Consider the following 12,949-nt stretch of genomic DNA (forward strand, 5'->3'; position numbering starts at 1 on the left):
GCATGGAGGGGCTGGGAGGGCAGGGAGAAACTCCCCAAGCAGGAGAGTGTGTGAGCTAGGACTGAACACTGAAACAGGTGGAGAAATTGCTTGGAGTGGAGGACAGCTGGCCGATTAGATCAGACCCCCACCCGTGACTTCTGCCTGAGAGCCAATGGGGACCCAGAGGCCACGGCCACAATCTCATGCACCTGGGCCCTCGTCAAGGGGCTGGTTCTTCAGGTGTGAAGGGGAGGAGAGAGAAAGAGGAAAGAGAGCCGGGCCCAGCTTCAGCCCCTCTCATTCCCCCGCAGAGCCCAGCATGTGAGGCTTACCTGTCCCTGCTGGCTGGGCTATCTCGGGGTCTGGACCTCATGAGTGTCAGAGGCAGGAGGGACTCTGGAGTCTAAGGAAGGAGGGCCTAGAGGTCTGACCCTGGGTCTGAGGGAGGAGGGACTGAGGGACTGGACTCCTGGGTCCTGGGAAGAAGGAAGAGGTCATGACTCCAAATCCCTAAATACCAAGCCAGGAGGAGGTCAGAGGTCAGAAGCTGAAGATGACTGCTGGGAGAGAGAAGGAAAAGGGTCAGGCGGCAGGAGCAGTCTTTGTCTGGCTGGGGAATTTTCGGATGGAGATGTCATCGCTGAAAGCTCCCTTCCCGCCCATGCTCAGCCTGCCTGGGGAACTCCAGCAGGGAAAAGGGGAAGGGTGAGAGGAAGGAGAGTGGAGGGGAGGAGGCGGGGTCATCAGCGCTCCATATCTCACAGCCCAAAAACAGAAGCTGCACCCAGACAGCAGGCGGACCTGAAGCCCTCACTCTTGGGTACCCGAGTAGGTAAGAGCTGGGAGGTTGGACATCAGGAGCTGGAGAAGAATATCTGTATTCTAGGAGGAACTGGGGCCCCGGAATTCTGGGTCTTCCACGCTGGAGAGAGCTGGAGGCTCAGATTCCTGGTTCCTGGGGAGGGAAGGGCTGAGACTTTGGACGTTGAACCCACGAAGCTAGAGGAAGGAAGTTAGGGGCCCCTGAAGCTAAGGTGCTGCCTGCTAGGTTCTGAGGAGGCAGGACACAGCGGTTTTGGGGTAGAGAGCCCCTCAGGAAGTGTTGGTCAGACCCAAGACCCCAGGCAGCCCTCCAGCGCTCCAGCTGGGACTTTGCCTCTGCCTTGGCCTGTCTGAGCCCCACCCCGAATTTCAGCCCTTCTTCCCTAAGCTCACCCAGCCCCAGTCCCAGGACTGAGAGCCCCAGGGATCTTGGAGAGGTGAGCATCTCCGGGAGGGCCTGGAGGCTGGGAGGTGCAAGGAGGGGCTAGGAGGACAGGGAGAAATTCCTCAAGCAGGAGAAAGCGTAAGATAGGGTTGAACACTGCGGGATAGGTGGGGAAATTGCCTGGAATGGACAGCTGGCCAATTAGATCAGACCCCCACCTGTGACTTTTGCCTGAGAGCCAAGGGGGGCCCAGTGGTTGGGGCCACAATCTCATGCACCTGGGCCCTCCTTAAAGGCTGGTTCTTCAGGTGTGAGAGAGACAGGTGTGCAGCCTCAGCCCTGCTCCTTCACCTGCAGAGCCCACCATGTGGGGCTACCTGTCGCTGATGCCTGTCTTTCTAGCTGTCTGGGCTATCTCTGGCGTCTGGATCGTGTGAGTGTGAGAGGCATGATAGACTCCTGGGTCTGAGGGAGGAGGGGCTGGGGCCTGGATTTCTGGGTCTGAGGGAGGAAGGGGTTGGGGGCCTGGATCCCTGGATCTGAGGGAGGAGGGGCTGGAGGATCTGGACGCCTGGGTCTGAGGGAGGAGGGGCTGGGGGTCTGGACTCCTGTGTCTGAGAGGGGAGGGGCTGGGGGATCTGGACTCTTGGGTCTGAGGGAGGAGGGGCTGGGGGCCTGGACTCCTGGGTCTGAGGGAAGAGGGGCTGGGGCCTGGACTCTTGGGTCTGAGAAAGGAGGGGCTGGGGGCCTGGATCCCTGGATCTGAGGGAGGAGGGGCTGGGGTCTGGACTCCTGTGTCTGAGGGAGGAGGGGCTGGGGGATCTGGACTCCTGGGTCTGAGGGAGGAGGGGCTGGGGGCCTGGACTCCTGGGTCTGAGGGAAGAGGGGCTGGGGGCCTGGACTCCTGGTCGGAGGGCAGAGGGGGCTAGAAGTCCTTGTTTGTTTGGTCAACAGAAGGAAAAGTTGTTGGTGAGAGTCGCCCACTCACTCTGATTTCCTCCGTAGTTTTGCCATTGCAGTGACCAACAGGACTGTGGACCTCAGCAAAGGCTTTCCCTACATCAGGTAATTCTGCCCGAGGGTAGGGATTTGCGGGGATCGCTGCTGCAGGAAAGTGGAGGCCCTAGCTTGGATTGCCCGGGATGACCCCTTTGTCTTCCCCAGCATCTGCGGATCCTTCCCCCCTCAGAGCTGCATCTTCAGCCAGGTGCTCAATATGGGAGCTGCTCTGGGTAAATACTGCCCATCCCTTTGGTTCACTGTTCCCCAGCCCAGCCAAGCGAGCTCCGAAACCGCTCCTTTCTCAAACCCGGGAGTCCATGCCCCAGGCCCCTCTTCCCCAAAATCCGAGAGTTTGCCGCTTTCTCCCTCACCTTGCTCCCCTCGCTTCCCTCACTGGGTCCCAGGAGTTCGGGGTGGGTCTCCCTCCCACTTCCTTCTCCCCTCTACTCCCAGCCGCGTGGATCTGCATTGTCCGTTACCACCAGCTCCGGGACTGGGGCGTCGGAAGGTGGCCTAACCAGCTGATCCTATGGACGGGTCTTCTCTGTGCCCTGGGCACCTCCGTGGTAGGCAATTTCCAGGTGAGACTCAGTCGGCGCCCAGGGTCTGCCCCGGCCGGCATCTGGAACTACAACTCCCAGCATGCCCCGCGGCCATAGGCTTATTGTCTCGGGGGCTGGTTCCCGCGCGGCCTCCTGGGACTTGTATTTTTCTTTGGCCAGTGGCCTTGTACCGGCCGGATTCCTTTGCTCTCTGAGTGGGGCACTCCGAGCGAGGCTGTTTGTATGTAGGACTTCGTTGACTTCCAGGAGGTTGGGATAATTTTCTGCCAGCCCCTCTCCCCAGCTCATTTAATGATGAAATTACTGGTCCAGGCGCAGTGGCTCATGCCTGTAATCCCAGCACTTTGGGAGGCGGAGGCAGGCGGATCAGCTGAGGTGAGGAGTTTGAGACCAGCTTGGCCAACATGGTGAAATCCCGTCTCTCCTAAAATATACAAAAATTAGCCGGGCGTGGTGGCAGGCGACTTAATCCCAGCTGCTTGGGAGGCAGAGGCAGGAGAATCATTTGAACCCGGGAGGTGGAGGTTGCAGTGAGCTGAGATCGAGCCATTGCACTCAAGCCTGGGGGATAAGAGTGAGACTTCTCTAAAAAAAAAAAAAAAAAAAAAAGAAGAAGAAGATGAAATTACTGGCCGGGCTCTGTGGCTCACGGCTATAATACCAGCACTTTGGGAGGCCAAGGTGGGTGGATCACCTGAGGTCAGGAGTTGGAGACCAGCCTGGCCAACATGGTGAAACCCCATCTCTACCAAAAATACAAAAAATTAGCTAGGGGTGGTGGCAGGTGCGTATAATCCCAGCTACTCGGGAGACTGAGGCAGGAGAATCGCTTGAACCCGGGAGGCAGAGGTTGCAGTGAGCCGAGACCACGCCATTGCACTCCAGCCTGGGCCACAAGATCGAGACTCAGTCTCAAAAACAAGAAAAGAAAAGAAATTGGCCGGGCGCAGTGGCTCACGCTTGTAATCCCAGCACTTTGGGAGGCCGAGGCGGGCGGATCACGAGGTCAGGAGATCGAGACCACGGTGAAACCCCGTCTCTACTAAAAATACAAAAAAAAAAAAAAAAAATTAGCCGGGCATGGTGGCGGGCGCCTGTAGTCCCAGCTACTCGGAGAGGCTGAGGCAGGAGAATGGCGTGAACCCGGGAGGCGGAGCTTGCAGTGAGCCGAGATTGCGCCACTGCACTCCAGCCTGGGTGATAGAGCGAGACTCCTTCTCAAAAAAGAAAAGAAATTACTGAAGCTGGGCACAGGGCACAGTGGTTAATGCCTGTAATCCCAGGACTTTGGAGGCTGAGGCTTGAGCCCAGGAGTTCAAGACCAGCCTGGACAACATAGCAAGACTCTGTCTCTACAAAAAATAATTAGCCAGGCATGGTGGTGTGAACCTGTAGTCCCAGCTATGCAGGAGGCTGAGGTGGGAGGCTTGAGCCCAGGAGGTCGAGGCTGCAGTGAGCTGTGATTGTGCCACTGCACTCCAGCCTGGGGAACAGAGTGAGACCTTGTCTCAAAAAAGAAATGACTGAGATTTACTCATTCTTCATGCTAGGCACATTGATTGAGCATTTGGCAGCTGTTGGCAGCAGGCTTTCCATTTTGTACATGACTTCATTCCATCTCCATAAAGACTCTAGCTACGTCATTCCTTATTGCCTGTGGACCACAGAGAATATATACATATATATATATACATACACACACACACACATATATTGGAGATGGAGTCTTGCTCTGTCACCCAGGCTGGAGTTCAGTAGTGCAATCTTGGCTCACCGCAACCTCCGCCTGCCGGGTTCAAGCGATTCTCCTGCCTTAACCTACCAAGTAGCTGAGACTACAGGCACCTGCCACCACGCCCGGCTAAATTTTTTTTGTATTTTTAGTAGAGACGGGATTTCACCATATTGGCCAGGCTGATCTTGAACTCCTGACCTCAAATGATCCACCCACCTCAGCCTCCCAAAGTGCTCCACAACTATTTATTTAGTTATTTATTTGAGACAGAGTCTTGCTCTGTGGCCCAGGCTGGAGTGCAGTGGTGAGATCTTGGCTTACTGCAAGCTCCATCTCCCGGGTTCAAGTGATTCTCCTAACTTCAGCTTCCAGAGTAGCTGGGATTACAGGCACTCACCACCATGCCCGGCTAATTTTTGCATTTTTAGTAGAGATAAGGTTTCACCATGTTGGCCAGGCTGGTCTCAAACTCCTGACCTCAAGTGATCTGCCCATCTTGGCCTCCCTAAGTGTTGGGATTACAGGCATGAGCCACTGTGCCCAGACCTCAACCTATTATTATTATCTTGCTCCTCTAAGGAGTATTTTTAGACATTACCCCCTGGTTGTCCCCTCTTCCCATGAAATTTTAAGTATTTATTGTATTTATTTATTATTTGTTTGTTTATTTTTGAGATGGGATCTTGCTCTGTTGCCCAGGCTGGTGTGCAATGGTGCCATCTCAGCTCACTACAACCTCTGCTTCCTGGGCTCAAGTGATCCTCCAGCCTCAGCCTCCTGAGTAGCTGGAATTACAGGCCTGAGCCACCATGACTGGCTAATATTTGTTTTTTTATTTTTTTCTTGAGATGGAGTCTCGCTCTTGTTGCCCAGGCTGGAGTGCAATGGTGCGATCTTGGCTCACTGCAACCTCTGCCTCCTGGGTTCAAGCGATTCTCCTGCCTCAGCCTCCCGAGTAGCTGGGATTATAGGCGTCCGCCACCATGCCTGGCTAATTTTTTGTATTTTTAGTAGAGACGGGGTTTCACCATGTTGGCCAGGCTGGTCTCGAACTCCTGACCTCCAGTGATCTACCCGCCTTGGCCTCCCAAACTGCTGAGATTACAGGTGTGAGCCACCGTGCCTGGCAATATTTGTATTTTTTGTAGAGACGAGGTTTTGCCATGTTGCCCAGGGGGGGTCTTGAACTCTTGAGCTCAAAGTGATCTGCCTGCTTCACCTTCCAAAGAGCTGGGATTACAGATGTGAGCCACCACATCAGGCCGAAATTTTAAGTATTTTAAAATTTTAATGGAATATACGCTATGTATCTGTGAGTCACATACAATTGTAATATTTAAGAGTTCTTCACCTGCAAGATCAATTGTTGGGGAAATATCTGTCCCCCGCCTTGAGAATGCAAGATTTATCCCACTCATATTTACTGAGTATCTACTATGTGTCAATCACTGTTCTAGGCATTGAGGCTACAGCAGTGAACAACAGCTTTACATGCCTGCCCTTGTGGAGCTGACAGTAGCCGACGTGCTTAATAAGCCCATCACTGGGTATGGAAAGTTGGCGATCACTGTCTACTGCGTTGGTGAAGGGCCCTGGCCCCTCTGGTGCCCCTTACCCTCCTTCCCGGAGTCTCCCTCCCAACTCCTCCCTTCTCCTCCCAGGAAAAGAACCAGCGGCCCACGCACTTGGCAGGGGCCTTCCTTGCCTTCGTCTTGGGTAATGTCTACTTCTGGCTGCAGCTCCTCCTGTGGAGGCTGAAGAGCCTGCCCCAGCCCGGGGCTGCCTGGATCGGGCCACTCCGCCTGGGCCTCTGCAGCGTCTGCACCATCCTCATTGTGGCCAGTATCCTTCTTGTATCTGGGATAGGGGTTGGGGGTGGCTCTTCACTGGAACTGGTCTTCCTGCCTGGCTGTCTGTCACAGGGGACGTCTCTTCCTTTCTCTGGGCCTCAATCTTTGCATAGGATTATGGCTTTGTCATCGAGAATGCCGACTTTGGGGTCAGGTTGCCCAGGTTGGAATGCGCTGTCCTCCACACAGCAGCTGGGGGAACTTCCACGGGCTGTTACTTCTCGGTGTCAATCGTTTCCTCATCCCTCAAATGTGGATAATGACAGGGCTGACCTCAGGGTTGTGGAGTGGATAGGATAATATGCATACGGTGCTTAGATCTGTGCCTGGCACATAGCGAGTGACCAATAGACCCTGGAAGAATGATATACTAAGAACAGTCCCTTGAGGGCACTCACTCTGTGTCAGGAATTATGGTGGTGGTTACAGGTGAAAACGGTTCAGACAGGAAAAGTCTTTCGGCCAGGATGCACGTGAGGCCCTGCAGTGGAGTTGGTGATAGGCTGCAGGTGGCTTGCGCAGGCTCTGAGAGGCATTCTGTGAACTGCTCTTCCTAACTCCATGTCCTGTGATGTCAGGTGAGTAGCTTGAAATAGCCATCATGGAAGTATTTATACCACTGTAATTGGCAGATGCCACCAACCAGAGCCAGTTGTTATACATTTACTAGCATACCACATGATGGTTGACTCAATTCCAACTCATTTCTGAGCCATCCCCAGAACCCAGGCACTTTCCACCAGCACAGCATACTTCTAGATGGGTCAGGTCACTCTCTGAGGCCTCAGTTTCCATATCCATAAAATGGATTTGCTTTTATCATAATGATTATTATTATTTATTTTTGAGACAGAGTCTTGCTCTGTCGCCCAGGCTGGAGTGCAGTGGCGTGATCTCAGCTCACTGCAACCTCCGCCTCCCGGGTTCAAGCAATTCTCCTGCCTCAGCCTCCCAAGTAGCTGGGACTACAGGCACCTGCCACCACGCCTGGCTAATTTTTTTTTTTTTTTTTTTTTTTTTTTTTTTGAGACGGAGTCTCACTCTGTTGCCCAGGCTGGAGTGCAGTGGCGTGATCTCGGCTCACTGCAAGCTCCGCCTCCCGGGTTGACGCCATTCTCCTGCCTCAGCCTCCCGAGTAGCTGGGACTATAGGTGCCCACCACCACGCCTGGCTAATTTTTTGTATTTTTAGTAGAGACGGGGTTTCACCATGTTAGCCAGGATGGCCTCAATCTCCTGACCTCGTGATGCACCCACTTCGGCCTCCCAAAGTACTGGGATTACAGTTGTGAGCCACTGTGCCTGGCCTTTTGTATTTTTAGTAGAGACGGGGTTTCATCATATTGGCCAGGCTGGTCTTGAACTCCTGACCTCATGATCCACCTGCCTCGGCCTCCCAAAGTTCTGGGATTACAGGCATGAGCCACCATGCCCGGCCTATTATTATTATTATTATTATTTATTCTTTTTTTTGAGATGGAGTCTCACTCTGTTGCCCAGGCTGGAGTGCAGTGGCATGATCTTGGCTCACTGCAACCCCCACCTCCCAGTTTCAAACAATTCTTGTGCCTCAGCCTCCCAAGTAGCTGGGACTACAGGCATGCACCACCACACCTGGCTAATTTTTGTATTTTTAGTAGAGACGGGGTTTCACCATGCTGGCCAGGCTGGTCTCGAACTCCTGACCTCAGGTGATCTGCCCGCCTTGGCCTTCCAAAGTGCTGGGATTACAGGTGTGGGCCACTGTGCCCAGCCCACAGTGATTAATTCTGATAGGTAGAGTGTAGAGTGAGAGAAAGGAGGGGCTGCAAACCCAGCCTTGGGAGGGTCTTTCTCATTTGTGGGGAGGCCCAGAGCATGCAGGCATTCAGAAGAGAGTAGAGAGAAACCAGCTAAGGCCCTCTGTTGGTTGTATTAAGTGCATCCGTTTCTTGGGAATTTTCTCAGCGAAATGGAAATAGTGATCGTATTTCCTGGAGTGACAAAGTGTATCTTCAAAATAGTTGAGAGGGCTATAGTGACTTGGGGTATGAGACCACCAGGTCTCCTTTGCAGGGGCCCTGATGGTGACAAGATCCAGCCCGGGATCTTCTAAACTAGCCCTGATGATCAGTTTAGCCACAGGGGCCTTCATTCTGTGGGACTCAGTAGTCTCTTGGGTGGGGTAGGTGGGGGAGGGAGCTATAAAGACAGCTAGCTGAGTGTGGTAAGGGATGGAAGTCTGCAAAGATGGGCCTGAGACTGGCTGGATTCTGAGCCTGGCCTTGCAGGAGCTGCTTGTGGGCTGGGAGGTTGAGGGCACACTGCAGGTACATGCACGGAGCAGAAAGACCAGCCTAGGGAGGAATGAGGCTGCTGGCAGGGCCAGGGCTGAGGATTCTCTAAACTAAGGGATCAGAGGCTTGGGTTTCTGCCTAGGGGTGATACAGAGCCATAGGAAATTTACGGTCAGGCACTGTGGCTCACACCCATAATCCCAGCACTTTGGGAGGCTAAGGCAGGCGGATGACCTAAGATCAGGAGTTCAAGAACTGTCTGGCCAACATGGTGAAACTCCATCTCTACTAAAAATACAAAAATTAGCCAGGCGTGGTGGCACGCGCCTGTAGTCCCAGCTGCTCAGGAGGCTGAGGCACAAGAATCACTTGAACCTTGGAGGCAGAGGTTGCAGTGAGCCAAGATGACACTACTGCATTCCAGCCTGGGCAACAGAGCGAGACTCCATTTCAAAAAAAAAGACCAGGTCTCGCTCTGTTGCCCAGACTGGTCTTCAACTCCTAGTCTCAGGCAGTCCTCCCACCTTGGCCTCCCAAAATGCTGGGATTGTAGGCGTGAGCCACCACTTCTCAGCCCCCTTAGAGATTCCTGAATGAATGGAATAAGCAGTCCGGGAGGGGTGGGCTGGTGAGCAGCTCCAGTGAGAGAAGTTCCAGAAAACAGCTGTCTCTACTAGGCTGGAGCCTGGAGTCTGCAGGGGCTGGCAGCGTAGAAAGAGGTCTTAAGGAGCCAGTGGCATGCGAGAACCAGAGGAGGGACGGGGCAGACCAGGAGAGAAAGGCACAAGACATGAGGAGAGGGCTGGAGAGAGATGGGTAGGGCAGATAGGACAAGACTTGGGGTGACCACTTGGCCAAGAGGGATGAAGAGGGGGCCAAGGGGAGTGTCTGCTGGGGCACATGAGTGGATGGTGGAGTTGTCATGGAGGAGGGGACACGCAGAGGAATAGATTTTACAGGGAAGAGGTTAGGCTCTGGGAGTGAGCAGGCGGGGCCTGTAGGCGGTGAGTAGCGGAGTGGATGTTCAGGAGAAAGTTGCAGAACACAGTCGGAGGCTGGTGGCCGGGAGGGAGGCGTATTTAGGAAACCCTGCGTGTTTGGAGGCAGGAGCAATGGCAGCTGGGTGTCCTGGACAAGTAGGGAGGCAACCAGGCCTTCCCCTGGGTCAGGGAAGGGAGACGGAAACTTTTCGGGATATTGGGAATGCAATACTAACGGGGGTGCACGCAAAGGAAAGCGTGTGCAAGCAGCTTGAGATGGAGACCGGCTGGAGAGCATCAGAGACCAAGGCGAGGCCCCGTCTGTGAGGAGCTATGGGGGAAGGGGAGAGCTGAGGATGGGGACACCCAGAGACGGCCTCCGCCCAGCCCAAGGTAGCACAGAGACCAGGCCGGGCTCCGCGTCTGTCACGGTAGCGGTGTGGCCCTTGACCCTGGAGCAGTGATCGTCCTCCACGCCTGCTCACTGCGTAGTGTCTCTGCGGCCTGCGAGTGGGTCGTGGCCATGCTGCTGTTTGCGCTCTTCGGTCTCTTTGCCATTGACTTCTCCGCCCTGGAGAGCTGCACCCTGTGTGTTCAGCCGTGGCCCAGCCTCAGCCCCCCGCCGGCCTCCCCCATCTCCCTGCCGGTCCAGCTGTAGCAGGCACCCTGACCAGGGCCTCGCCCTCACCAGTGAAGCAGGAAAGATGGGGCTGATCCCAGTGCCCCGCATCCAGCAAGACGAGCCACTGCGGATCTCTCCAACCAGCTGGGGCTGCCGCTGACTGACCTGGAGCCGGAGGACCTGTGTGCCGGCGCGGAGGGCCTCTGAACAGCTGGTGGCAGCCAGCATCCCCGTCCCCGCCTTCGGGCCCTGCCCCTGCAACTGGGCACCCAGGAAGCGAGAGGCCAAGGCTAGCCAGCTGTCCCTGATCAAGGCTATTTATTATTATTATTATCTTTTTTTTTTTTTTTTTTTTTTTTTTGCCGCCGGCGGAATCAGAGACACGGACGCAGGCAGGATCACGCGAAACCAGAATTCCTTCCGGAGAGCAAATCCGTACAGAAGGTCGTGGGGGGAGGACCAGGGGAGGAGGGGCCCGGGAAGAGGGGGTTGGGGACGACACAGGGACAGAGGGCCCTGTCCGGATCTGCTAAGCCACCCCAACCAGCTCCCGTCCCTCCCCCACCCCACCCCGCAGAGAGATTGATCAATAAATAAAATAATAAATTAATAAATAAAATAGAAACAGCTCCCCCGCCCCCTGTTCCCCTAGAACCACCCCCAGTTGGGCACGGCCCACGGAGCCCCATCCCTGCAGGGCAAGGCCGGTTTTTGTGTCCACCCCCCTCCCGACATGTTCCTTGGGCCTTATTTACAGATTCACAGTTGGGGGGCAGGGAAGGGGGGTAGAGGGGGGGTCCCCTCCCTCCCCGGCCCCCTGGGGTCAGGGCAGAGGGGTCCCGTTGGTGGCCAGGAGCTTCTTGTCCTTGGGGGGGCCTCGGCGGGGAGAGCTGCTGAGATCTGGGTCTGGGCGGCCGGGCGGGGGCTGCAGGCTTCGGGGTGAGGCACCAGCAGGCCGGGTCTGGGCCCCGTTCTTCTCATCTGCAAGGGAGGAAGAGGTTTCTCGTGGGTTCCACAGCCCGGGGTTGGGGTTCCCATTACCAGGGGATGGGGGCAGAGTCTCCTTATCAGTCGGTCTCCATAACCCCGAGGCTCCAGCTCCGATCCCCGATAAGGCCCAGTCCGTCCACCACCTGGCCTTGAATTGGTTACTTGGAGGATACACCCCAAGTGACAAGGCCTGGCTCCCCTAGGACGGGGGCTGCACCCCATGCCCCCTGCAACCATGGGGCCAGGTTAGTCCAAGGGGGACCTGGGCCAGGCCTGACTTTAAGAGACTCTCAGATTCTGGTTATGATACTGTTTGCTAAGAAACAGCCTGCCAGGATAGCGCTCAGCGCTCAGCGTTCACAGCAAGAGGGCCCCCCGACCCTCTCCTACCCTGGTTGTTAGGGAGAAATGTTCCATGGAACTGGGCTCAAGGGAGCCTGCTGGTGGAGGGGGGTGTCTCAGGCCCCTCATGCTGGGCCAGCCTGACTCAGATCACTCTCTGAGTGATCACTGGGTCCTGAGGCCACCTCCTCTTGGGGACTGCGGTGGAAACACTGGTTGCTGGGTGGTCTCCAGCAATTTCCATGGGGCCTAGGATGTTACCTGAGGTCCCCTGGCGGAGACCTCGTTTTTCTTTTAAGAGGAACTGAGGGGGCCGGGCGCAGTGGCTCATGCCTGTAATCCCAGCACTTTGGGAGGCCGAGGCAGACAGATGACTTGAGGTCAGGAGTTTGAGACCAGCCTGGCCAACATGGTGAAACCCCATCTCTACTAAAAATACAAAAATTAGCCAGGTGTGGTGGCAGGCGCCTGTAATCCCAGCTACTCGAGAGGCTGAGGCGGGAGAATCGCTTGAAAACTGGGAGGTGGAAGTTGCAGTGAGCTGAGATTGCACCACTGCACTCCAGCCTGGGCGACAGAGTGAGACTCTGTCTCAAAAAAAAAAAAAAAAACTGGGGGGCTTGTCATAGCAACCACGGTGACTCGGAGGCCTGCCCCCCCACTCCATTCTCCTTTATGAGACAGGTGGCTGAGCCCCCGGGGTGCCTGTTAGTCCTACATCTTCAAGGGTGTGCCCCTTTGGAGACCCCTGGTTGCTGAGGCCAGCTTTCCTTGGCAACGGGGTCCAGTGGACCTAATTTGCTTTCCGGTTGCCCCTAGCAACCATGAGAAAAGAGGGTTTCTGCACCTCAGCACCACTGCCATTTGAGACCCAGCTGTCGTGGGGGGCTGTTCTGTGAATTGTAAGATGTTTTGCAGCGTCCCAGGCCTCTACCTACAAGAGGCCATTGGCAGCCCCCTGCTTTCCCCAGTTGAGAGGAGGAAAAATGTCTCCAGACGTTGCTAAATGTCCCTAGGGGGTTGTGCTAGGCTGAATAACGGCCCCCTCCAAAGATGTCCACGTGCAAATACCGAGAACTTGTGATTATGTTTCTTGATGGAGCAGAAGAGATCCTGTGCTGTGGGGAAGGTGAGGGACCATGAGGTGGGGGATTATCTTGGAGTATCTGTGCGCGTCCCACTGAGTCACCTTTTCCCAGCTAAGGTCAGTCAGAGGGATATATGGCATCCCTGGCTTTGAAGATGGAGGAAGGGGCCTTAACCAGAGAGCCTAGGAACTGGAACACGCGAGGAAACAGACTCCGCCCGAGAGCCTCCAGGCGGGAGCGCAGCCCTCAGGCACCCTGTGTTAGCCCGCAGAGACCGTGTTGGACTTCTGACCTCCAGGACTGTACAATAATC

The 12,949-nt window shown here is 55.3% G+C and overlaps 2 protein-coding genes across 3 annotated transcripts in view; one reads left to right on the forward strand and one right to left on the reverse strand.

The window, feature by feature from the left end:
• The first annotated feature begins 990 nt into the window (after positions 1–990).
• TMEM150B (transmembrane protein 150B) lies at positions 991–10,588 on the forward strand. Its single transcript, XM_055236721.2, has 6 exons — positions 991–1,622; positions 2,195–2,254; positions 2,354–2,421; positions 2,645–2,772; positions 6,151–6,331; positions 10,056–10,588. The coding sequence occupies exons 1-6, from the start codon at positions 1,555–1,557 to the stop codon at positions 10,250–10,252; spliced, it is 702 nt and encodes a 233-aa protein (XP_055092696.1). The 5' UTR covers positions 991–1,554; the 3' UTR covers positions 10,253–10,588.
• Positions 10,589–10,614: 26 nt separating this feature from the next.
• BRSK1 (BR serine/threonine kinase 1) overlaps positions 10,615–12,949 on the reverse strand; it is a 30,224-nt gene continuing 27,889 nt past the window's right edge. For both annotated transcript variants that reach the window (XM_055236718.1, XM_055236719.1), the window contains one exon: positions 10,615–11,197. In XM_055236718.1, coding sequence (XP_055092693.1) covers positions 11,040–11,197 — 158 coding nt within the window. In that variant the 3' untranslated portion in view covers positions 10,615–11,039. The remainder of the gene's footprint in view (positions 11,198–12,949) is intronic.

Source organism: Symphalangus syndactylus, chromosome 13 (assembly GCF_028878055.3).
Source record: "Symphalangus syndactylus isolate Jambi chromosome 13, NHGRI_mSymSyn1-v2.1_pri, whole genome shotgun sequence".
Lineage (NCBI taxonomy): Eukaryota > Metazoa > Chordata > Mammalia > Primates > Hylobatidae > Symphalangus > Symphalangus syndactylus.

What these genes read in the sequence shown, in the direction of transcription:
- TMEM150B (XM_055236721.2), top strand. Translation starts at nt 1,555, where the DNA reads ATGTGGGGCTACCTGTCGCTGATGCCTGTCTTTCTAGCTGTCTGGGCT. An exon ending in CAATATGGGAGCTGCTCTGG is followed by an intron (nt 2,422 to 2,644) that starts GTAAATACTGCC and finishes CTCTACTCCCAG; the next exon opens with CCGCGTGGATCTGCATTGTC. An exon ending in CCGTGGTAGGCAATTTCCAG is followed by an intron (nt 2,773 to 6,150) that starts GTGAGACTCAGT and finishes TTCTCCTCCCAG; the next exon opens with GAAAAGAACCAGCGGCCCAC.